The sequence below is a fragment of the Agelaius tricolor genome, unplaced genomic scaffold, assembly GCF_023055355.1.
Source record: "Agelaius tricolor isolate 1412-34295 unplaced genomic scaffold, bAgeTri1.0.p SCAF_12, whole genome shotgun sequence".
Classification (NCBI taxonomy): Eukaryota; Metazoa; Chordata; class Aves; order Passeriformes; family Icteridae; genus Agelaius; species Agelaius tricolor.
The window spans coordinates 1,802,401-1,826,736 of record NW_027269272.1 but is presented as its reverse complement, the minus strand read 5'-3'; the positions used below and the strand labels follow the sequence as shown (position 1 = coordinate 1,826,736).

The 24,336-nt window shown below is 44.0% G+C and overlaps 1 protein-coding gene across 2 annotated transcripts in view; it reads left to right on the top strand.

Annotated features, from left to right (window-relative positions):
* The window catches only part of ARHGEF4 (Rho guanine nucleotide exchange factor 4), a 138,754-nt gene that overhangs the window by 72,374 nt on the left and 42,044 nt on the right, over positions 1 to 24,336 (top strand). For both annotated transcript variants that reach the window (XM_071437090.1, XM_071437091.1), the window contains one exon: positions 9,342 to 9,481. In XM_071437090.1, the coding sequence (XP_071293191.1) occupies positions 9,342 to 9,481 (140 nt within the window). The remainder of the gene's footprint in view (positions 1 to 9,341; positions 9,482 to 24,336) is intronic.

The following is a 24,336-nucleotide window of genomic DNA, read 5'->3' as shown; positions in this document are numbered from 1 at the left end:
CTTATACTTGATAATGCACAAGAGCAATTGAAAGTCTTCTCATGGCATTCATTTTTAATTACTTCTGTGGTCCAAGGTCATAGATATAAGCCACTTGTCAGCCTGGATAGCTTCACCAAGATAAAGACTAAATTTATGGCATTTATGCAGAATTCTGGGAAAAACCAAAGGTCACATTTTTCAAATTGAAGTGTTCCAAGTTAGTCTCTTAAACGTGTCCTCAGACACTTGGATAAACAGCCTGCCTTCCCCAAGTGCCAGCAGAGGCTCTTTGTGCTGCAAACAGCCCCTGCCCAGTGCCTGTGCCACTCACCAGCCCAGGCTGGGGCTTGCAGGCCTCCTCCAGGCTCTGCTGATAGTTTTACCTTAACCAAAGTGGCCACATTGCCAAGGCTTTAAATCATTATGAAAACAATTCTTGATTTTTAATGGTTCAAGTTATAGTGTGGATGATGCCATTATAAGAAAAACCTGTGTCTGTTTTTTTTTCCATGCAAAGTTGGCATGACCAAGTGGAACATTCTAGAGACTATTGTGATATGAATTGTTTGACATCCTAGTGACAATTCTTCATAAAAATTATCTTAGCCATCTTTAGTGTGTTTTTTCAGGCCAGTAAACTTTGTGTGTAGTGGAATTTTCTTGTTTCTAGACTGTGACTTAGAAGTGAAGAAATTTTTTTGCTTTTGGCAACAAAATCTTTAGCAAAGACTTAGCTACCAAGCTCTTGGTCTCTTGAGGATGTGCTTGAATGTAGAGACAGAATAAAAATGCAGAATCTTTGGAAATATGGGTTTCATTTTTTATTTTTGATGGTTTGACAGCAACTTGTGTTCACTAATTCCTGGCACTTGGAATGTGTGAGGCAGGTCCATCCTTGAGAGGGGAGCAGAGCACAGATGTGAGGAACTGCATGACCTGTACTAGGTGACATTAGTCTCAACTGAACTCAGGACAGCGGTTAACATTTGTTTTCTGAGACCTCCAGGAAATAAAAGTCAACCAGAATTTCCTGCAGCAGGTCTGTGTTCTTTGCTTTGTTTAATAAAGCACCAGGTATAAGAAAGGAGGCTCTGTGAGAGCCCAGGATAGCTGAGTTCCTACCATGCTCCTGTGAGTGCTCTGAGGAAGTTGTTTTAGAGGTGAAGCAAATCATCACTAAATCAATAGAATTAAAAGAGACAAGGGCAGTGTGAGATTTGGGACATAACAGCACTTGCATGAAGAAATCACCAATTAAGTCTTTGGAAAGCAGCTGCAGAGGCAGGAGGGACAACAATTCCTGAGAGAATGGGGGAACATTTTCTGTTGGAGGTCTTTATTTGAGGGCTGGTGATGACTAATAATATTGTTCTCTCTGAATTGTTTAAGGGTCTTTCATTTGCATTCTGGAAGAGAAAAAAAAGAATTAAAACAAAGATTTTTGGAATGCTTGAGTATGCACCAGGGCTTTGGTTCAGATGAGCACAGATTAGGTGAAGGCAGAGCAATAAGACTCAGCAGCAGCAGGATAAGTGTGGCTCCTGTGTTTGCACATTCCCACAGGCAAATTTCATATATTTGTGCAAACAAAAGCTGAGAGAAGCCCAAAGGTGATTCCAGGGGTGATGCCACAGTAACTATGCACTGAAAGAGTGGCAAGTTGAGATCATATAGGGGAGTCTGTGGGAATAATCTTTTAAATAAACAGAGTGTCTCTTTTTGCCAGATTGCTGATCTTCCAACTTGTGGGATGTGCTATAAGGTTTTGAAAATCTGGAGCTGATGCTCTTCTAAAAACAAACAGATAAAAACAAATAAATTCCTGGAACCTTTTTGACAAAATCTCTTCCAGTCCATTTTTGTCAGGCTTGTCAGCTGTACTAACACTCTTTGATGCTGCTTTACCTTCCATGTTTGCTGAAGTAGGTGTTGCCCACTGTAAATAACTATTGTTCTGGTTTCCTGGCCCATTTGCTTGAATTTCCTCAGTTTTTGTTACATTTCTAGATAAGAATGGGTGGATATGGATGCAAGGATGGAGCATTTTCAGCTTTGCAGGTGAGCTGGTGGCTCACTGAGGACTCTGCTGAGCTGAGCTGCCTCTGGTCACGCTCCAGCAGGACTGTGCTGCTCCCCAGGCAGCATTTTGGGACGCAGTGCTCTGAAGAAGGGACAGCTTTGGTGCTGCTGGTGGTTTTCACATCAAGGGAGAGCAGTTTGGTTTGATTTTTCCTCAAATGTAGCAGGCACAGGGCTAAGCAGCAGAGTGGAATGGACAGGTGAGAATTCCACATGAGTTTGGAGTGTCAGTGCTTGTTACCTGTTAGAAAAGAGAAAAGCAATCATTTCAGTCTTCACAGAGGAAATGTTCCAAACATGATGGTGGATTGTCTCACCTAGACACACACACATCCAAACTGCTTTAAACTGCAGCCACTTCAATGAATAAAAGTCATTTTTGGGGCAGTAAATGACATGCCAGGTATTTATTCCAACCTGCACACCCTGCCAGGGATGTGCTAAAGAGTGTGCCTGGATAAGGATTTGTCTGCTGGCTTTGATTGCTGCCATTGCCTTCATGCTTAGATTGTGATAGGGCTTAAAGGACTGAACTGAAATTGGCCCCTGTTGTGTTCAGGGCTGTCCAGACATAAAGTAAACAGCATTTGCAGAGATGTTCATCTGCAAAACCAGAGCAAACAGTCACTCTGGATGAGTAATCCGACCTGAGCAAACAAACAACAAATATGTGGAGGAGGAGGACGTGCCTGCTTTTTTCCAAGTCAGTAGCTGTGATAGGAACAAGGCCAGTGAATTAATAGTTTGTGTGCAGTACAACAGAGGCACTTCTCAGCAAAGGATCAGGCTTTGGATGAAGAAAGTATATTTATGTGATTTCCTACCTGTTTTCCCCACTGTGCCCACTCTTCCTCAAAGCTGGTTAAATCTCTGCCCCTCTCCCAGCTGTGCCATCACCCAAGAAGCCAGGAGGGGCTGGGGGCAGCTCTGTGCCCCGTGTGTGCCCTGTGTGTGCCAGGGCAGAGTGGGCCAAGCTGCACGTGGTGATGTGGGAGTCAGAGCTGCAGAGCCATTCATAATCCACCTCTCTCTTCCCCATAATTATCTCTGCTACCCGAGAGAGCTGAGAACTCCCTTAAGCCTCCCTGCAAGTCATTTAGATTCTAATTGGGATTTAAAAACTCTTGAAACCTGAGTGGGTGGCTCAGTGCATTACTGCTGATGAATGGTACCCTGGGTGATGTGCCCAGCAGACCCACAGAGGATCTGTGCTTGGTTTCCCACTGAAGAGCTGTCCTTTTTTTTTTTTTTTTTTTGTTCAAGCATAGATTTGCTCTTTACCTCAGCTAATTAGGAACTGGCTTCATTCACAAAAGAAATTCTGTTTGTGGCACTATACCAAAATGTTAATTCAATTTTGTTATGTTGAATCCTTTCCCTTCTTAATGTTTCTTTGAAATGGAGGGGATGAAGCTTGCTTACTTAAATATTTTCTGTCTTTCCTTCCCAATCTGTGATTTCTCTTTCAAAGATTGGCTTAACATGGTTTTGTAACCTACTCAGAAATGTCATCCTAATGACCTCAGCTCTCTAGGCTTGGTTTTGAAGGACCAGGCTCCTGGTGATTTTCTGTTTTGTTTTGGTGTTTTGTTTTATTAAGTTTTTTCTCCTCATGAAGGTCACCCTAACTGGTCATTGTTCCCTTGTTGCTAATTCCCTGCCTGATTTCCCTCTCCCTGTTAAACTGGCCCACAAGCATGAGCAGAATGCTGAGAGAGGGTCCATGAGCACAGTGAGAGCTGCAGAATTGCACTGCTGGGGCAGGGCTGGGATGACATCACTGATGGATTTCACTGTGGCAGCTGCAGAGGGACCTCTGGACCAACATCTGATAAATGAAGCACATAATTGAGAGCAGGACTGGTGGAGGCTGCAGCCCTATTTCCAAGGAGAAAAGGCTTCAGCAACCCCAAAAGGGTGAAGAGGAAGTAGAGGGGCTCTTCTCACCTGGGCCATGGAGTCTGGGTGTGGTTCCCAACCCCATGCTCCACTTGTTTATCATCTTAAATCTCTTGAAGTGCTTCCTGCACAGCTGCACTGAGCTTTCCTGTGGGCTGCACACAACCACAGCAATCTCTGCTCACTGAGGCAGAGGGGATGATGTTGTTAGCTCTGAATTAATTTGCTCTGTGAGTGTAAATCAGCCTCCTACTGTTGTTTTGGTGAATTATTTTAAATGTAAATGCTGCAGAGACAAATGAAATGGGTGGATGTGGAAAAAGCACACTTGAAAGAGAGAATTCAAATACAGGAAAAATTGTTCCCTTTGTCAATATAATGTGCTTTTAATAAACTATGGATGCTCTTGGCTTTCCAAGCTGTCTGTAATCATCATGGATTCCTGTCCCAGCCTTGCCCCTAAAAGCTGTAGACTGTAAATCAAGTGAAAACAGATAACCAACATTTTGGGAAAGTGCCTGCAGCCCATTTTCCTTCAGTCCTGGGTCATTGTTCAGGCTTGTGACCCAGACACACGTCTGGAGCTCCTTGCCACTGGGGAGCTGCTGGGGTTTATTCCAGCTGAGACATAAACCTCTGTGAGTTTGAGAGAGCTCTGTTAAGAGACTGTGCTAAATTTGGGGCTGTAGTGTCCAACTCCTCCAAGGAAACTATTCTAGAAATTTATTCTGTGAGAATAATCTTCCACTGAGAAGGTGGGATTATATTCCTTTAATTTTATTTTTTTATGGGGGTAGGTGTATGTAGTTTTTTGGGTGTTACTTTGATTTGGGGTTTTGTTTGAGCTTATTCTTTTTTGATTGTTTGACAGCAACTTGTGTTCACTAATTGCACATGGAATGTGTGAGGCAGGTCCATCCTTTGAGAGAGGAGCAGAGCACAGATGTGTGCAACTGGTGACATTAGTCTCAGCTGAACTCTGGACTGCAGTTAACATTTGTTTTCTGAGACCTCCAGTAGAACATCTAATTCCAACTTCATCTTCCCACCAGTTTGATGAAGAACACAAAACCTTTTCTCTGTTTTCCCCTCCCTGCCATCCCTGTTGGTGGTGAAGATCAAGGCTGTCCCAGTGCAGCCCCACTGGTTTGCTCTGCAGTGTCACCTGGGGATTGTGCAAACCCCCCGTGCAGGCAGCTGCCCTCCATTGACCCAATTTACCTCTGAGCAGGGTGGCAGTGAATTGTTCAGCTGTGGCTTGTCTCTCCCTCTGGGCACTGAGTGCTCTTCCCTGTGAAGCACAGAGCTGGTAACAGCTCCAGAGGCTTCCTGGTGCCATGGAGAGCTCTGGAACTGTGTGCCTGAACCTCCTGGAGCTGCTTGGCATCACCTTGCAGCAAGGCAGGGGCACAAGCAGAGCCCAGGCAGGACCCTTCCCACTGCTGCCTGCTTACAGCTGCATTCCAGACCCTGTGGGGAGCTGGGAGCAGGGTCAGCCCTTCCCCTGGACCATCTGCCCAAGCCTCACTTGGTTTGCACAGAACCCTTCCTTTTGTCCCTGAATGCAGCCCAAGTGCTCTGCCAGGCACACAGAGCACCTGTGCCACTCCCTGCTTCCAGTGACATCTTATGTATGAGTTTCAAAGCTTCACATCCTCAAGATAATTCTTCATGGAGTCAGGTTTTTGACACTTTTTCTGTGTGGATGAATTTAAAAAGAGTTTGTGTGGCATCCTTTTGTGAGCTGCTCTTGCTAGCATTATCCATCTGCTTTTGTACTGGAATGACATAAATCCAAGCTTGGGCTAGGACTAACAGCAGCAGGAAACAGTTTTAGTTCTTGCACATATTGGCTGTAGTACTAAATGTTGGTTACTCCCCCTCCCTAAGTTCCTGTGTGTGGGACTTGTTGCCATATTTAGTGAAATTTATCAGGACAGAGGTATAAATATGAAGCAATCTGCTTGAGTTAATTGATGCTTGGCTTTACTTTTGTTGTTCCTGGGTGTGGCCTGACTGCCAGGCAGGGCCAGGCCAGGTCAGTGTCCCAGAGAGGCCAGGCATGACTGTGCCACTGAACTTCAGTGTCAGACAGAGATGAGCACTTGGGGGTGGCAGGAATGAAGCACCTGAATTATGCCCTGTGCAGTTTCACAGTGTCCAGCCAGTGCTGTGCTCTGGGCAGGCTGATAGCAATCCAGCAATCTCTGCTAACTTGTCTTCTAAGATTTTTGTATAGTGCTTGCCTCTTTTCTACTTGACCTAGTTTATGCTTTGCACATTAAGTCAGTTCCTACACTAAAAGCCTTCACTCTCCTACTCCTTGATGGCTTTCTAGTGCATTGGGTCACCATTCCAGACTACTATTTTATTTATTTGTGGTCATGTCTTTCATCTAACCTGCTTCAGAGCAAACACTTTTTTTCATGAATTTAATTCTTCCCTGCAGCATTAGTTTGGGAAGATGTGCAATGGCTATCCTGGGCCATTCTTTCTCAAGGATAGAGAACTTTCTTATGCCTGTGAAGTATAATTTTGGTGCAATATGTCTTTTTTTGCCAGCAAAACTAATCCCAAATGCAGTAGCAGGTCTTGAGACAGCAGAGAATTGATGAGCTTGGTAAGATCAGAGAGGAAAAACAGATCTCTAGTAAAAGCAAGCACAGCTTTCAAGGCACTTAGCAGAGGTATAGAGCATTTTAAGTAACACAGATAAATACCTCCCTGGAGCTTTTGCTTTTTCATCTAAGCACAGATCAGAGAACAAATAGGAAAGTGTGGGGGCAAAAAACAAAAGCCTTAAAGATGCCAATAAACATTTTTCAAGCTGAAGGTTACTTTCAGCAGTGAAAATAGCAGAAGATGTGTAAGGGGAAAGCAATGAAGCCATGTGTAAAATAAGGGAAAAGAATGAGATCAGAGGGCTGAAGAAGAGTTTTGAATTAAGTGACTGCTGACTTGCTTCTTATAAATGATTTATTTTTATTTGTTCTTGAAAAACATTTTTAATTTGTTTCTGTGCTACACTAACACACTGGAAATTACTATCAAAGGTTTTTCAGACAGTGTGTGAGCAAAAAGTGATACCTTTAATGCCCTTGAATTTAGTTTTAAAAGTTCCAGTAACTCTGCATGAAATGATAATATCAGTGGTATTCCAGCTGGTTTTGAGTTTTATATTAATGGACTAGGTCTTAACCCCAGAATTGCTTTATATGCAATCTATACTACTGGCACACATTCAGTGCAGAATTTCTGTATAATGAACATGTGAGGTGTCAGAGCAAAGCTAGGGGAATGCTTGATTTTTGTGTGAAATGTCACTTAAAGTTGAATGGTTGGGTAGTTCCATACTTGCTCAGAAAATTCTGCTTTAATCATAAGCTCATATGCACCTCTGTGTCCTGAACTGCCATCAGTACCAAGTGCAGTCCCAGCTTCAGACAATCTTTGCTGTGTTGTGCCTATTTATTGAATTTAAAGCATAAACAAGCAAGTATTTAGTTTAAAAATAGCTCATACTCATCATTTTGATGTCAGGTCACTGCATTGAACTGATAGCTGCTACCCTGAATTTCCACCTCCCTGTAAATAGCAGAGATCAGGTGGTGCAGCCTTAACAAACCATCCCAAGTACTGAGAGTGTTGATGGGGACAAACTCTGCAGGTCTGGCTGGAACCTCTGTCAGCATTTCATTCAGTGCTAATGTGGTGCAGCTTTGGCTTCAGGTAATTAATAAGCTAATAAATCATGGGGTGCTTTTTTGACCCAATGGCACAATTATGTGCATAAGATGCACTTGCATTATAAAGAGAAAGGAGGGCTCAAGACCAGCTTTGTGAGTCTCTCCCTATTAAAGCTCTACAAGGTCAAGCTCAAAAGATTTTTTTCACCTGTTCTGCAAAACTTTGGAGGGTGACATCATGGAACTGGCACAGCCAAAACTGTTGCCAGGTGTGCTGATAGCAATGTCTGTGTTTTCATTTAGTTTTACTCCTGTAGCCATGTCAAGTCCATTTACTGAAATTACAATTTCTATAATATTCTGTTGTTCTCTGCACTGTATCTGTGTAGGTGCTTCATGCACAGGAATCTTTGTCAAGCCCACTGCTTTGTCATGGAAACTGTTGCCCTGGCAGTTGCTTATCCAGATGAATATGTCAGCATGTGGTTTCTGTAATCACTGTCATTTTCCACAGATTTGAGAACAGAAGGTTCAGTTCAGTAACCAGTACAGGGATGGGATGAATGTCACCCATGGCACTGCAGGGTATTTGCTAATACCTCAAGGAGACTTTAGGAAAAAGGTCCTGCCCATGAAACAGATGAAGTGACACTTTCTTCTGTGCAAGGAGTATAAATGCCACATTTTTATTTCTCTCAGGCTTGAGATTTCAGTGTTTGCTGCAGCTGCAGACTGTGAACCCTCCATTATCTGTAGCTCACTTGGGGCTGTGCTGAGCAGAATGGCCTTCCTGTGGGAATAATGGATCATTCTGGAGCAAACACCCTTTTAGGCATCAAAAAGGTTTCTCAAATAAGTGTGTGGAAAGAAGGTGAAGGTTTTTCCCAAAGGTTGAGATTTCCTTTGGCCAGATAGGATTTGGTAAATCATAACCCTCAAGGTATGAAGTGGCAGACATGAGCTCTTGTTACCTAGTCCAGTTTCCAGCGAGGTCCTAATAAAATCACATTTGTGCCATCATTGCCCTGTGCCCTTTTTCAGACCTTGTTTTGCTCTTCTTTCTTGGTCTTTCCTTTGCAACATGCAGCAGTTGTCGAATTTTTTTTAAATCATATTTTCCAGTCTAGAAAAAGACACAATCATTTATGGGGGTTAAACATGAGTGGAGAAAAATTCTCTGAAGAACTGGTATGCATGAGGGTGGAATTCTATCCCAAAATTTCCTATAGTTTCCTTGTCTTTTTCCCCTTTATGCTGCATTATGGTGCCCCTTGCCCCAGTGAGCTGCCATCCTGTTTCAGTGCTACTGAGGCAGCACTGATTTTTTTTTTTTAAGTTTTAAGGTTTAAAGTTATTTATATATTTTGATTTATATTGATGGATAAATAATTTTTGTGTGTGTTTTACATGGGTAATTATTTTAATATTATGAGCTAACAATGCAAGTTTTTAAAAATTATATGGGTTATTTTTAATGTTTGATGGAATAATAGGTTACATTTTATTTTTGTAAATGAAAAAATATTTTTTGTGGCAATTGAAGAGAAATAGAATTAAATGTAGATGAAATTTTAGAAGTGTTAAATTAAAAAAAGGTTTTATATATAGAGTGATGTGGAGAAATATATGTTATTATTGTTTGTTTTTTTTTTGAATGCTGTGCTGTATGCCAATATGTGCATTTTGCTGTTGCAGTGATCACTGATGGGGGCCTGGACAAGACAGCCCTGACGGACGATGTGGGCAGCGAGGAGGATCTGTACGAGGATTTCCGCAGCTCCGCCCACCGCTACGGCCACCCCGGGGGCGGCGGCGAGCAGCTGGCCATCAACGAGGTGGGTGGGTGTGCTCCTGTCCTGGGGCCAGGGGCTGCTGGCCTGGGAACGTGGCCAGGATGCTGGGTCTGACCCTGGGACCATGGCCAGGCTGATGGTGCTGGAACCATGGCCAGGATGCTGGGTCTGACCCTGGAACCATGGCCAGGATGATGGTGCTGGAACCATGGCCAGGCTGATGGGTCTGACCCTGGAACCATGGCCAGGATGCTGGGTCTGACCCTGGAACCATGGCCAGGCTGATGGGTCTGACCCTGGAACCATGGCCAGGCTGATGGTGCTGGAACCGTGGCCAGGCTGATGGTGCTGGAACCATGGCCAGGCTGATGGTTCTGACTCTGGAACCATGGGCAGGCTGATGGTGCTGGAACCATGGCCAGGATGCTGGGTCTGACCCTGGGACCATGGCCAGGCTGATGGGTCTGACCCTGGGACCATGGCCAGGCTGATGGTGCTGGAACCATGACCAGGCTGATGGTGCTGGAACTGTGGCCAGGCTGTTGGTTCTGACCCTGGAACCATGGCCAGGCTGATGGTGCTGGAACCATGGTCAGGATGCTGGGTCTGACCCTGGAACCATGGCCAGGCTGATGGTGCTGGAACCATGGCCAGGCTGATGATGCTGGTTCTAGGACCATGGCCAGGCTGAGGGGTCTGGTGCTGGAACCACAGCCAGGCTGCTGGTTCTGATTCTAGAACCACAGCCAAGTTGCTGTTTCTGGTTTTGCTAACCACAGCCAAGCTGCTGGGTCTGGGTCTGGAGCCACAGCCAAGCTGTTGGGTCTGGGTCTGGAACCACAGCCAAGTTGCTGTTTCTGGTTTTGCTAACCACAGCCAAGCTGCTGGGTCTGGGTCTGGAGCCACAGCCAAGCTGCTGGGTCTGGTTCTGGAACCACAGCCAGGCTGCAGGTTGTGTAACCACAGCCAAGCTGCTGATTCTGCTTGTGTAACCACAGCCAGGCTGCTGGATCTGGGTCTGGTTCTGATAACCACAGCCAAGCTGGTCATGGCACAGCAGATGGGGCTTTAAATGTCATTTACTGTGGGCACCATTTACAGCCTGGTGACAAAGGGGCTGCTGCCTTGTCCCCAAGGCAATGCAGAGCCACAGGGCCTCTCCTCTTGGGTGTTGTTGATTGAGAAGTTTAAAAACACTAATGAACTTGTTAAAAACGTTATTGAACAAGTTCAGATTTGGAGTGTGTTGTACTGAAAGCATAATGGAAATGTTGAAAAAGTCCCTGGTCTACCTGTTTCTTTTTCATAGATAAGGAGGGTGCTAAGTTTGATACAGGTTTGGTCTTTGCTGTTTCTTCCTGCTCCCCAGTATATTCACTCTGGGGATAGGCCTGTCTATTGAAATAAATCACACAGGACTCCATTTTCTTCATGGTGGAAAAAGCCTATTCTTTATTCACATATTCACTCCTTTTTATACAATTTTACAGACCTTGTGTGTCACTCCAATTGGTTACTATTTTTCTTGTTTATTACTTTATTGGTTAGTAAAAGGTATTTTACTTGTCCATCAAATCTCTCTACTCTTAAATACTTTACATGTTTTCTTCACTGGTTCTCATGGGATAGATTTAATGTTTATGTAGGTGCTAGTTGTTTTTCAGGAATAGATTATGTTAAGGAACTGCTCACACCAGGATTGCTTTCACATGGGAATTTGTAAAGTGCTACCTTTGCTTAGAAGAAATGACAGGCTAGATATCCATTTAACAGAACAGGCCTGATTTTGTGAGGCCTTTCTTTTATAGTTTTTCTACCTTACTGCAACACCTGTCTTTTAGCTATTTTCTTTTATAGTGCTGATCCTGATTAAGTTGACATCAGCAGTTTAAAAATGTACTACTTGGTCTAAGCAATGCCATGAGCACCACACACTAACAGATCTAAGATGTTTTTTTCTGTAAAAGTACTATTTTTTATCTTGTACATTAGAGCTGGCGTCCTGCTACACACAGAATGCTTTTTCTGTGAGGTGAACATGAAAGTGTGGAGCATGTTCACCACATGAGTGATCTCTTGAACTCCTACACCTTTCTCTCTTTCCTCTACTCATGTGTATTCCTACACATGACCTTCCCAAGATGAGAAGGCAGGGATGAAAGAAGTATTATATTTTCTTGTGCAATACCTTCTCTAACTGAAACTGTGTGGCTCAGTGTGTGTGTTTGATGCACCCACTGATGGTGTTCCTGGGGTCTGAAAAAGCTCCAGAAAGCTGCACAGTGAGGGCAACAGCTTTTCTTCAAAAACAACAGCAGCAAATGCTCTTCCAGCAGTTCTCCTGCTCCCACTGCTCAGAGCCCCCACCTACAGCCCTGGGTGCCTGGGCTAAGGAAGGGAGTTGCTTTATTTTCTTTTCCTATTGCTTACATCCAGGGGTTATCAAACCATGGCCAGAGCCTTTTAATTTAAACTCAGCAGTCTTGGGCTGTTGTCACTGGCAAGAAAACATGAGCAGAACACCAGAGAAATCCTGAGTTGTGTTCTTCCATGTTTACCTGGTGTGTTTATGAGAGTCCAGGCACCACAGGGGTCAGACTCAAAGCATGCACTGAGTCTGTGGGAGGAGGATTCTGCTTCCCTCCCACTCAGGTGCTTGCATCAAATAGGATATGCTCTGTACCTTCCCTTCCCTTCCCTTCCCTTCCCTTCCCTTCCCTTCCCTTCCCTTCCCTTCCCTTCCCTTCCCTTCCCTTCCCTTCCCTTCCCTTCCCTTCCCTTCCCTTCCCTTCCCTTCCCTTCCCTTCCCTTCCCTTCCCTTCCCTTCCTTTTTAAAATCAAGAAAAAAAAATTGCCAGCAGGTCTCACCATTGTGCATGTGGTGGGTGTTTCTTTCTTTATTCATTACTATTGAGAACAATTGCTTTTCTTTCATTTCTTAAAAGTTCCTTTTATTAGAGTAAAATCCCCTCACTTGTAATCAGGAAAGCAAATGGCTGTGTCCAAAGCAGGTGTAATTTGTATAATCTATGAAGTCTATGTGGGGTTTTGTTGGCCAGTTGACTTGAAAGAGGAAAGATTATTTTTGGCTTGTTCCCTAGAATCTTGCCTGTTCAGGAGCCAACAAAACTGTAAGAACAAACAGTTCATTATTTACTTTGTCAACTGGTTCCTAGCAGTAATTAATCCATCACTTGGTTCCAGTGAGCCTCAGCAAAGCTTCCCAGAACAGGAGATTACAGAAAAGCACAAAATCTCTGCAGTGAAGCACTGAATCTGTGAGGTGGGAATTCCAAAGCAGCAGACATCCAAAGTCTTTGATATATTGATATATCTCAAATAGCTGGTAGCTGGACAGGCTTCTCCTCATCTTCCCTGCTGCACCAAAAGGTGGCTGTTGATTAGCCCTGAGTGTTTTCCATAGTGCTGGGAGTGATGGAGGGTGAAAATTTCAGTATTCACTCATTCAGTCACATTTTGTGAGTAGTCTCAGCTTTGTTTTATTGTATTCCAAGCTGCATTTTATTGGTTGTGGATAAGGAAACTATGGTAACCACATTATTCTTAGCCTTCTTGGAAGAAACAGCTTTCAAATAAACAGAGAAGGCTGAAATACATTTTCAAGGCTGTTGGCAGACCAAATGTTGCATTAAAGAACAAAACACCCAACCACTGAGTTTTAGTTCATTTTGGATCAAGAGAAAATGATTATGAAATAAAAAAGAAACCTTTCATAAAACTAGAATAATTTATTGGCAAGAACACTAGAGGGATGAAAGAAAGCTGGGAAGGTTGTATTGAGCCCACCTAAGAAGATCAGCATGAGAGTGTGTAAGAGCCAAAAAAAATCAATCAAAAATAATAATAAGGGTTTGGGATGAGAAAAGAGGCAGGGGAAGTAATTTTCTTGGGGCATCTGTTTGACATTCTTTCAAATGCTTCTGTGATGCTCAGAAAAAGAGATTTTTGTGTTTAGATTGTACTTAGTAGAGTTTACTTTGTGTTTGCTCCAGATAAAGACCCCGTCCTTGTATTTTATTGCATCCAGAATATCACTGGCTAAAAATGCAGCAAGAGAAAAATCTGTACTGCAAATGCATTGTGATTCTGTCCTTCCAGTTCTCCAGAAATGTTATGTATAGCACAGATCCAGCTTCTAGCTTCATTGAATGTGTTAGATGCAGTGTGAAGTGGAGAACAGGAGGGATTAGGCACACACAAACCTGGCTCTGGAGTGACCATGGATGATAAGCTCTCTAGTTTTCCCCACTAAGTATTTGGCCTGGGTGAGGAAGCTTGGACCTCTTTGCTTGGTAATATATGAGATGTTCTGAGGGTTTGTTGTGTCCTGCTGTGGGAAGGGTCTGTCACCATCATATTTTCTGAAAAATCCTCTTTGCCCAGGATTCTTCTCCTGGAAAGCTGAGAAGCCCCAAAGAAAAAGGAAAACAATATTATCTGATTTGCTTCTCCTGTGTTTTGCTGCTTTGGAATGTGGTTTGGAGATTGTTTATCCAACATGTGAATTGTTTTGGCTTAATGACCAGTCAGTGTCAAACTGTGTCAGACTCTGAAGAGAGAGTCATGAGTCTTTCATTATTATCTTTTAGCCTTGTGTCTGTATCCTTTCTCTATTCTTTAGTAAAGTTTTAGTATAGCATTCTTTAATATAATAAAATAATAAATTAGCTTTCTAAGAACATGGAGTCAGATTCTCAGTTTCCTCCTCCATCTGGGGACCCTGAAAATACCACAGGGCCCATGCAGCTCCTGCTTTGCAAGAAATGCAGTTGCAGTTCAGCATGGCCCTTGCAGCCCTCCATGAACAGCACCATGCCCCTCTTGTGAAAGCAAAGCTCTGAGTGTTCAGAAAATAACAGCAAACTCCCAATTTTTTCCTTATCTCTTATGGCTCTGTGCCTGATAAGTTTGGAATTTGGTATGTGAAAAGGCACAATTCATTGCTTCAGCAGGCCAGGATTTTATCTAAGACATGTAGCCGCTGCTGCCCTGTGATTTAAAGTGACAATATCATAGTGTCCTACAGATGTTTGAGCTACCCCATGGTTGTTGACAAGATGCAATTAAGCTGATTGGTTCCATCATACATGTTTCTGATTTAACAAAGTAATTAGTCCAGGAAAGTGTTCAAAGTGGCACAAACAAAGCAGCTGCCATGCACCCAGGGCAGCAGGCACTGTGGCAATACTCTCTCCATCTTACTGAGTGTCTCAAACATTGCTCTGGTGCTGAGCTCTTTGATCTGTGCTGGGTTCACCCAGTGCTTCTCTCAGATCAGCCAATTTTAAACAAGACAAACTTTTGAACTGTTGGGGTTTCTTAAAGGAAAAAAACAAAACAAAACAGCAAAACCAAATCAAACCCCTAAACTCATAAAATATTAATGCAGATGAAATCAGAACAACTGATTTTTATTTTGTTAAACATGAATAATATCCTTCATAGCCTTTTTCACTGCATTTATCTTCATTCTAATTAATAGAAATCTCTTGTGTACTATATGAAGGCAAATTTCATAAGACAGAAACCTTTTAAAATAGTGCCACAAAATATTGCCATTCCTTTTCTTTAAACGAGTGCAGAATAGATTGCAAAATCTGTGGTCACCACAGATTTCCAGACTGAAAACAGAATGATTGATCATATGGAAGCAATATATAACATTCTTGTGTAATCTAGGAGAAGAGATTTATTATCACTTTTGTATCTTAATGTGAGTATATTGCTAAAGCAAAAGAAACCAGTTAACAAACACCTGCCAGCATCCATTGAGTTGTTTTTTGGGTTTTTTTTCCCTTCTGGAGGACCCAATTCCTGCTTTTGTGTCCCACGTATTCCTGCAGCCAAGGTTGACAGCTGTGCTCCAGAAGCAGCAGATATGATTTATTTGCAGGATACAGTATAAAGCTCAGTGCTGTCAAGGACAAGAAATAATGTTCTCCTGAGGACATAAATCTTTACTGGATCCTGGTTTTTGGTCCCAGTGCTTGTGTAACTTTGTGTAGGGCTTAAATGTGAGTGTTCAGAGTATGGAGCCAGAATTGTAACTTCTTTTGCTGCCTGGTGGATTTTGTTTTTAGAGTTTTCTGGTCTGAAGACTCTGAAGGTTGTTTCAGAGGGCTTTTTGCAATGGATTTAAAGGAAGTCAGTATATTCAAATGCTCTATGCAATTATGTCTCATCAAACACCAGGATCAGTAGCTAAGTGCTCCCAGGGGTTTCCAGAGCCCTATTTCTGCCTTCTACCATGGGCAGCTGGGGCTGCTCTGAGCCTTTTCTCAGTCCTCCTCAGCACTGGGACTTGGGCATCCCCTGAGCAAGGGATCCTCCCTCAGAGGCTGAAGATGCAGAGAATGTGATGGAAGCCAGTGTAGCTCACTCAGCACTGAGGAAAGGCTGTCTTGAGAGTGAATGTCAGGGTTTTTTGGAAAGGTGAGAGAAATGGGATGTGCTTTCACACCTGCAGTCAGGCAGTGAGCCCTTATCCATTCAAATGCTTGTTCTCAGCCATGGGAGGTGAGGGCAGGTAGCTCCCCTACCATGGGGCTGGGACAGAGACTCCACAGGAGTGCAATCCACACAGAAGCATTTCTAGAAAATATTTGGCTTTTTTGCTGGACCATGCTTTCTCTGAACACCCCAATTAATCTGACACACATTAGAAACAAATAAAAAACCTCCAGGCTTAGCATAGGTTTTGAATAAGAATAATGGGGGGCTGTTAGAGTTTTAACTCCCAAACCAAAACTCTGTGGTGTGACAGTGCTGCAGGTGTGTGGTATTTTCAGGGTCCCCTGTCGTGGGGAGGAAAGAGTGAATCTGACTCCATGTTCTCAGAAGGCTAATTTATTATTTTATGATATTATATTATATAAAAGAATGCTAGACTAAAAATATTCTAAAGAATACAGAAAGGATACTTACAGAAGGCTAAAAGATAATAATGAATCTCATGACTCTTTCCAGAGTCCTGACACAGCTGGACCATGATTGGTCATTAAGTTAAAACAATTCACATGAAACCAATCAAACAACCACCTGTTGGATAAATAATCTCCAAACACATTCCAAAGCAGCAAAGCACAGGAGAAGCAAATGAGATAATATTGTTTTCATTTTTTTCTCCGAGGCTTCTCAGGAGAAGAAATCCTGGCAAGGGGATTTTTCAGAAAATGTGACAGTGCCACAGGTGCAGTAGGGAATGTACCTCTTTCTCCAGCAGCACTGACACAACCAGAGCACACAGCCTCAAGCTGTGCCAAGGGAAATACAGGTTGGATATTGGGTAAAAGTTTTTCACTGAAAGAGTGATAAAGTTCTGGAATGGCTGCCCAGGGAGGTGGTGGAGCCACCATCCCTGGGGGTGTTTAACAAAGCCTGGATGTGGCACTGGGTGCCAGGGTTTAGTTGAGCTGTTGGGGCTGGGCTGGACTCGATGGTCTTGAAGGTCTCTTCTAAGTCAGTGATTCTGTGAGTGGGTATGGGCTCAGTGTCTCAGGGAATCTGACTCCTTCCAGGAGCCAAGCTGGAGCAGCAGAGCAGGAGAGGCAGCCTCTGGCTTTCACCTCTTTGTGGGAACGGGTGTGCCCCACATGCACACAGACGTGTTTGAAGAGTGGGAGGGGCTGCCCAAACTTTCATCCCCAGCTGTAAAACAGAGCTAAATACATCACTCAGAGGAGATAACTGGAGACAGTGTGGTGGCTTTGGAGCTCTTACATCAGCCCTGCCAGCTATTAGATTGTAAAGACTAACAGCTTCTGTTAACACTTGTTAATGATCTCTTGTGAGTATTAGGGGACTCCATAAAATGTCTGGGTTTTGTCTGCATTAAATGTGTTCCTAGTTACTGGGGTGGAAAGAGGGCCTTGGCTCCACAAATAGTATTCTCTTTGCAGAAAAAATGAGCCAAGAATGTTTTAACTCCTGAAGTAACTTGTGCCAAATCACCCCAAAGACTGCCTGTATTTTATCCAGTGTGTCCATGGGTTCCCAGAGCTCTCTTAGATTCTCCCCACCACTTAAAGACAACATGTTGTGTTTACAAGAGGTCTCTTTACCCTGAAGATAAATGCTTTGGCATCCCATTAAAAGGGCTCCTTTAACCTGTGACACTGTGTCCTGTAGGGATAAGGGCTGTGTTGCAGAAGGTCTTGGCTTCCTGCCTGCCACTTTCAGCTCCTAAGGGCCATTTCCCACAGTGCCACTGAGATCTTCAGTCCTCCCATGGGGCAAGGCAGGCTCTAACCCCTCGAGGTCCTCATGGTTCTACCTGCTGAGGGCTCTCCCCTGCAGCTCAGGGTCTGTGCCATGAAGCCAAGGAAATGTGCAGCTGAAGGGGAGTGATTTCACCATCCATGTGTGAAGTGGAAACCTTTCAAACCTGCCCTCTCTCTGATACAAAGAAGGAATTTACCCTGTCCTCAAGAGCTCCTTGTTTGGCTTTCAGGGATCTTGGCTTGGTACCTAACTCTCCTTGATGGGAGGAAGGGCATTAAAAGCACTGTGATATTTGCAGCCCTAAAAAGATTTTAGTTCAGAAGTGTAATAAACTGCTTGAAACGGGAGCCTGACAGTGTGCAAAGACAAGTCTGTTTTGCAGAGTCTTGTTGTTATAACTTGCTCTGCCAATGTCTTTATTTTAAAAAATAGGTGTGGGGATGTCCATACCCCAGTTTAGCAGTTCAAGAAACACCTGGGATGGATAACAGTGCAATAACCAAGTGGATATTGGAGTACAAAGATTTCCTGAGAGCAGGGGATAAGGAAGGAATGTGAGAGAGTAGGAATGCTGGGTAGTGTAGAGTTTATTGCAGAGGTTATTCCAGGCTTAAGTGTTTGCATGGAGACAGGGAAGTGAATATCTCTCATTTTATACCATACTTATCTCAGGTTCCTCTCAGCATGGTTTTGATATCAGAACATTTCTTGGATTTGTTCTCTTCTCCAAACCCTGATTTGGAGCAGCTTTTCTCTGCAAAGAATTTTCCTATTTCTCCAAAGACAATTGATCCCAGTGGTGGAAAAATAAAATCCCTCCTGACTCTTTTGACCCTTCAAAGAGCACTGTTAATCCCTCAAGAGATCTTCCCCATCAAGTAGGGGACCAAGGCCCCCTGTCCTACACTTGGTAAGTTGGGGGCTGAGTTAGCAAAAATCTAGCCATGGTTTAACAGAGTGAAGGCACTGACATATTCCTTGCAGTTTTATTTTCCCACTCTGGTGAAAGCAGAAAGATCAACAGCAATAACCAACTGCTCAAGTGCCAGCCCTGCTCCTCCTGAGGCTTGGGGAAGGTCCCCTCGCTCTGGGGCACTGGGGCCAGCCCTCCTGGGTGCCCTGGAAGAGCCAGGTCACTGAGCCTCCCCCTGCAGCCAAAGGAGGAAATGTTCCTGCAGTGACCCCGGGAAGGCTCCAGGGCAGGGAACAGAGCAGCCTTTGTCCCCAGCCTTTGTCCCCAGCCTTTGTCCCCAGCACTGGGGCTGTCCCACACCCCCTGTGCCACTGGTCAGGCTGTCCCCAGGCCTCAGGGGACATCGAGCTCAGCTTCTTCCTTCAAGTTTTGGGTTACATGGAACAGTGACCTAGAAAGGTGTTGTGGGGCTTGTTTTTGCAGTTCTCCTTCTGGCTGATGTTATCTGGGATCTCTAGAGAAGATCCTGTTTCTGGCTGTTCCACTGCCTGGCAAGTCTCTGTGGCAACAGGTTTTATGAAATGGAGGCAGGGTGTGGGAGCTCTCCAATCCAGGCCCTGTTTTTTCCACATTCCTCTGTCCCTAAAGCATGCTGTGCTGGTAAAGCAGAGGGGCACCTTGTTCATTTACTGCTGGGGCTTGATAACCCATACTCACCTTTCTGATTATCTCAACAGCCACTCACCAGGTTTGCATCTGAGCTGTGTCTTAGATTCTTACTCATTTTGGGGGCAGTTTTGGGAGAACTGCCCATCAAGGTTTGATCTTCAGGGTGTATTGTTCTGCTGCATTTTGTCAGCCTTCTGGCTAAAACACAGGTACCAGGGGAGATGTCACCTCAGAAGGCTGCTTGATCAATTAAAATTTCTGCCCTGCTTTTTTGTCATGTAGGACATAGGAATGCCTAGCCTGATTCTTATACATAGCTTATGTCTTTTATCCTCTTGTGGCCTTTCTCATTCTCATGGAACCTGTTCTCATCTATGGAGCTTATTCTTCTCCCCAGCCTTCCTGTGGCTCCTCTACCTACATCAGAAGGCAATGAAGGAGGGCTCCTAAATTAACAATTCTACAGACCAGCCTGGAAGAATTTTAGAGACCTGTCACTTGAAAGCAGTTTCCCTATTTTCTGCCACCTCAAGACTGGTGTATTCTGTGAGAGGTGAGGATGCTGAGCAGTAAGAGAAGGGTCAGAACACGGTTCTGCAACTAAATGCATTATTTTAAAGGTGGCAGGTAAAGGAGCACTGTACTTGTAATTTTATAATGTGTGGGCTCAACAGATATCTGAGACAGCCCAAAACTACATTGCTGTCTTGTAAACCTCTGTACAGCCAGAAAGAAGGTCTAGAAACAACCAGAAAAATAAAGCTTGGCCCTGTTCCCCTCCCCTCTCCAGCCATCTCTTGTAGGAACTCTTACAGGAATTATCTGTTAATGTTTTTCCAACTTTGTACATAGGCATCTTTCTCTACTCCATGTTCCCATGCTCACCTTGTCACTCACCTTGTCCTCTGTTTCATCCCCTCCTCATCCACTTTATTTGTTTCCCTGGCTTCCTGCAGCTTCCTCTGACCTCACCTGCTTCAGGTCCCACAACTCTACCTGTGCCTCTTTCCTCTCTACTTTCCTTGACTTTTCTAGGGATAATTCTCTGACTGTTTTGCCCTTATTTCTCTCTTCCAGCCCACATAGTGCCCAAATCACCATTCTTTGTTATTCTATGTTATCCATGGCTGTCAAATGTTCAGCTCAAAAACAGGATATCACAAAACCAAAAAGCATTCCAGTAATTTCAGGAGCCCAAACACCTCCTCTCTCAGTCACTAAGGATGTCATTGCCAGCATGTCTGTTCCTCTGCCCTGTAACAAGAGTGGTGTGCTCATTTTCTATTCTGACCCCTTCCTATATATTGCATTCAGGCTCTTAATCTTGCTGGTCTCCAAGATGCAGCATTTCCTTTCTTTGCATCAGCCTTACTACAGACCCCATTCAGCCTGTGTTTATTTCAGAGCATCATTATTACAATATCCTCTGTTCTGTGTCCAGTTTGTACTGAAAATATCCACCTTCCTAGGCCACTGCATGGGCTGTGCCAGCCTGTATTTGCTTCTCCCTGCTTGTTCCTTGCTTTGCCACATCTATCCTGACATGCTTGGTTTTGTTTCCCAGGCCATTGCTGTCTGTATCCCTCTCCTGCCATCCCAAAATCCCCAAAGCATGTCCAGCTCCAGCCCAGCACACCTCCTCAGCTGCCAGGGTGTGTGGGATGTGTTGTGTCAGCACCAACACCTTCCCTTGGCACTGGAGCTCCAGGTCATGCTGGTAATTCCCAGATGCTTCAAACATGTGAACAGTTGCTGTTGCTACTCTTGAAAATAAAACTTGCTTTGGGAGAATTTGGAAGATTTTCTAGATTTAGTCATGTCTGAAAGCAAAAGACTGGTTGCTAAGCAGACTGTCTCTTTTTCTTCTATTTTTTTTTTTAATTTTTAATTACTTGTAGTCATGGGTGGCCAGTCTGAATGGCTGCTTTTCTTGCAGTCTCCCAGTGAGGTCATGTTTTAATTTATGCACTCCATAAGGAAATGGTCAGGCCATTTTCTTTCCATTCAGAGTTATCTCGTGAGTCGTGGTACTCCAGCTCAAGAACAGCTTGTAAAGTTTTGGCAGCACTGCCTGAGGAATCTGCCCAGGGAAGAACTGGCTGTAAAAGCTGAGTGGGCTTAAACCATGCAGAGCTAGAGAAAGATGCAGTGGGAGTAACTGTGCTCTAGTAACACAGTGTTACACACTGTAAAAATTCAAAGCAAACTCTGACAGACTGTTTTCCATTTTAGAAGTACATGTTCATATGCAGCTGAAAAAGCTATACTTATTCTGATGTTGTCTGGCCCTGGCTCAAAAGGAATGCTGTCCTTTTGGGGGGTGTTATCTGCAGTGTTACTGAGAGCTAACTCAAGGCATAGCAGGGTTGAGAGTTGCTTAGTTTGGATGTTGGGAAAAGTGTAATTGTGGGAGTTAAGGGAACTTGGTTTCCTTGGGATGATTTGCAGGTACAACTGCTTGCCCCTCTCACAATTTCACTGTCAGCCTTTTCAGCTGCTGAGCTGTCATCCACTGAACATCCACTCAGCCTGGATTCTTTTTTAAAAGATGCATTTGAAATGGTTCATCACACCAGTGTTATAGATAGAAATATTTTTATCACCCAATTGAAAAAAATAAAAATCAACAGAAGCTTCTTCCCTAAGAAGTTCTTCATCAGTTCTCTGTAATGGAAAGGGCAGTAACAATTAGCTGATTTTTATGTCAAAGAGAAGTTGAAGGGGTAAAAATGTCCAGTCCTGTGGACCCAGGTGAATGTGGCTGTTGCAACATTAAATGTTTCTGGATGTGCTGAACATGTTCTCTTCCTCTGCAGTTCTTTATGCCCAGCATTCCAACAGCCAGGGATGGCACCCAGAGGGACAGGGGAATTCACATTTGTGTCTGTGCCTTCAGTGGTGCAACAAGAGAGAGGAAAGCTGCCTCAGAAGGTGTCCTCTTTAGGAATCCCTCAGGGAAACTTGTAAAGGAGTTCACATTTGCTGTGATTTACACTCACAGTGCCAGCAAACCCTGGAGCTGCCTGCCTGGTGTCCATGAGCTCTGCCCTGAGCAGGGGCAGGAGCTGTCTGTGTGTCAGCTGGGCCCAATCCAGGCTCACTTCTAGCACTTGTGACTTTGTTAATATTTAGATAATATCCTTTTCACCTTGTTGGAGGGAGAGTGTTGATAAATGACCCAGTAAGTGCTCTTTTTCTGTCTATGGATATTCAGAGCATGGTTTATTTGTGCCTACAATACTAATGTATCCTTGCCTTTTAGAGGAGTTGAATTGTGTTGTTCTTGTACTTGTAGCAAGCACATTCCTATTTGTGACAAGCCAAGAATTGGAAGTCCTGGAAATGTGCTCCAGTATGGTGTGCAGTGTTCTACTTGAGCTTTGCTTTCCAAGCCTGCTCAGCAGGAGAGAGGGGAAAGGTGCTGAAGGAGGGGCTGGTCCCCCACAACACTGCTCTTGGTGGCCTTGCTGTGGGACAGGAGCTCTTTGCTTTCCCAGCATGATGGATCCAGCTCCACTGCTTGTCTGCTCAGTTATTTATCCCTGTTCTAGTGGTACACCTGTGCTGCTTATTGCAGGTCTTATTTCTTCACATCTGTGTGTGTGCCTTGCAGTTCCCACTACAGCTGTTATATTGTATTTTCTGGGATGTCCCAATGAAGGCAGGAATGATGGGTCTGACTCCATGTTCTCAGAAGGCTAATTTATTATTTTATGATACTATATTATATTAAAGAACACTATACTATACTAAAGAATACAGGAAGGACACTTACAGAAGGCTAAAAAGATAATAATGAAAACTCCTGACTCTCTCCAGAGTCCCGATTGGCCAAAAAGTGGAAACAACTCCCAGCAGAATCCAATGGAACAATCACCTGTGGGTAAACAATCTCCAAACACATTCCACATGAGCACAACACAGGAGAAGCAAATGAGATCAGAATTGTTTTCCTTTTCTCTGAGGCTTCTCAGCTTCCCAGGAGAAAAATCCTGGGCGAAGGAATTTTTTCAGAGAATGTGAATGCCCCAGTGTTACAATATTGAAACACCCTTTTCACTGATAGACACTGGGCTTCTCTGTGTACTCCTGGCCTCCTAAAAATCACACCTAAAGCAGGTGTGATTTTTAGGAGGCCAGGAGTACACAGACAAAAAGTTAGGCCTTGTGTGCTGCGTGGTGATGAGTAAGGACTGGACAATATTTAGCATCGTTTTAGTGAAAAATGAAGGCATGTCTTTTGTTCTCTATTTTATCTAATATTAGACTGGGGGTCCTTGAATAGCTCATTCCCTGAAGCCTTGGTCACTGAGCAGCTTCTGGGACTGCAGCAGGGCTTTGTGTGTGTCCAGGCCTTTGAGGCTGGGATGTGCTCACTTTTTACTCTCTTTGAGTGGCAGCATTATTCCCAAGGTGCAGTCCTGGCTGAGGATGGCTCTTAGAAGAATGAGTAAAAGGAAATTATTACAATTGCAAATTAGATTCCAGTGGAGATTGTGCAACAATTATTTGAAATATGCTCCCTCAGTGATAGTTATACAAAGTGAGCCCTGCTGTATTACAAGCCATGAGGTAAAAGTTGCAGCTATTTCATCCTTGCTGGTGCCACCTACCACAGAAGCAGATATCTGATCAGTGAGGAATAAGAATGAGTCTTTATTTCCATGATGGAAAAATGCCACATGATGTTTAGCAGGGTGCAGCAGTAGCTGGTGAGCCCCCCAGTGCAAACACTTGGAGTTACCATGGAAGTGACTCCCCCAGGCAGAGTCTCTGCCCCAGACCTTGGGAGGGGATTCCCTGTGTGGGGGTGGAAACAAAAGCCAGGTCACAGCTAGAGTCACTCTGCAGCTTTTGTCCTTGTCCAGTTTCTCTTCACTGAGGGGTCACAAGGGTGAACACCACTTAACATTAATTGTGCAATGCTCCAAGATATACATGAGGCAAAAGTGTTATTTGTGCCCAGGCAATGCAGTGCAGGGGGGCACTTGTGTCTGCACATCAGAAGAGCAAAGGAACATAGCTGGGCCTTATGTGTTTCTTAGGTACCACAGAGTTGGATGAAAATGTACCT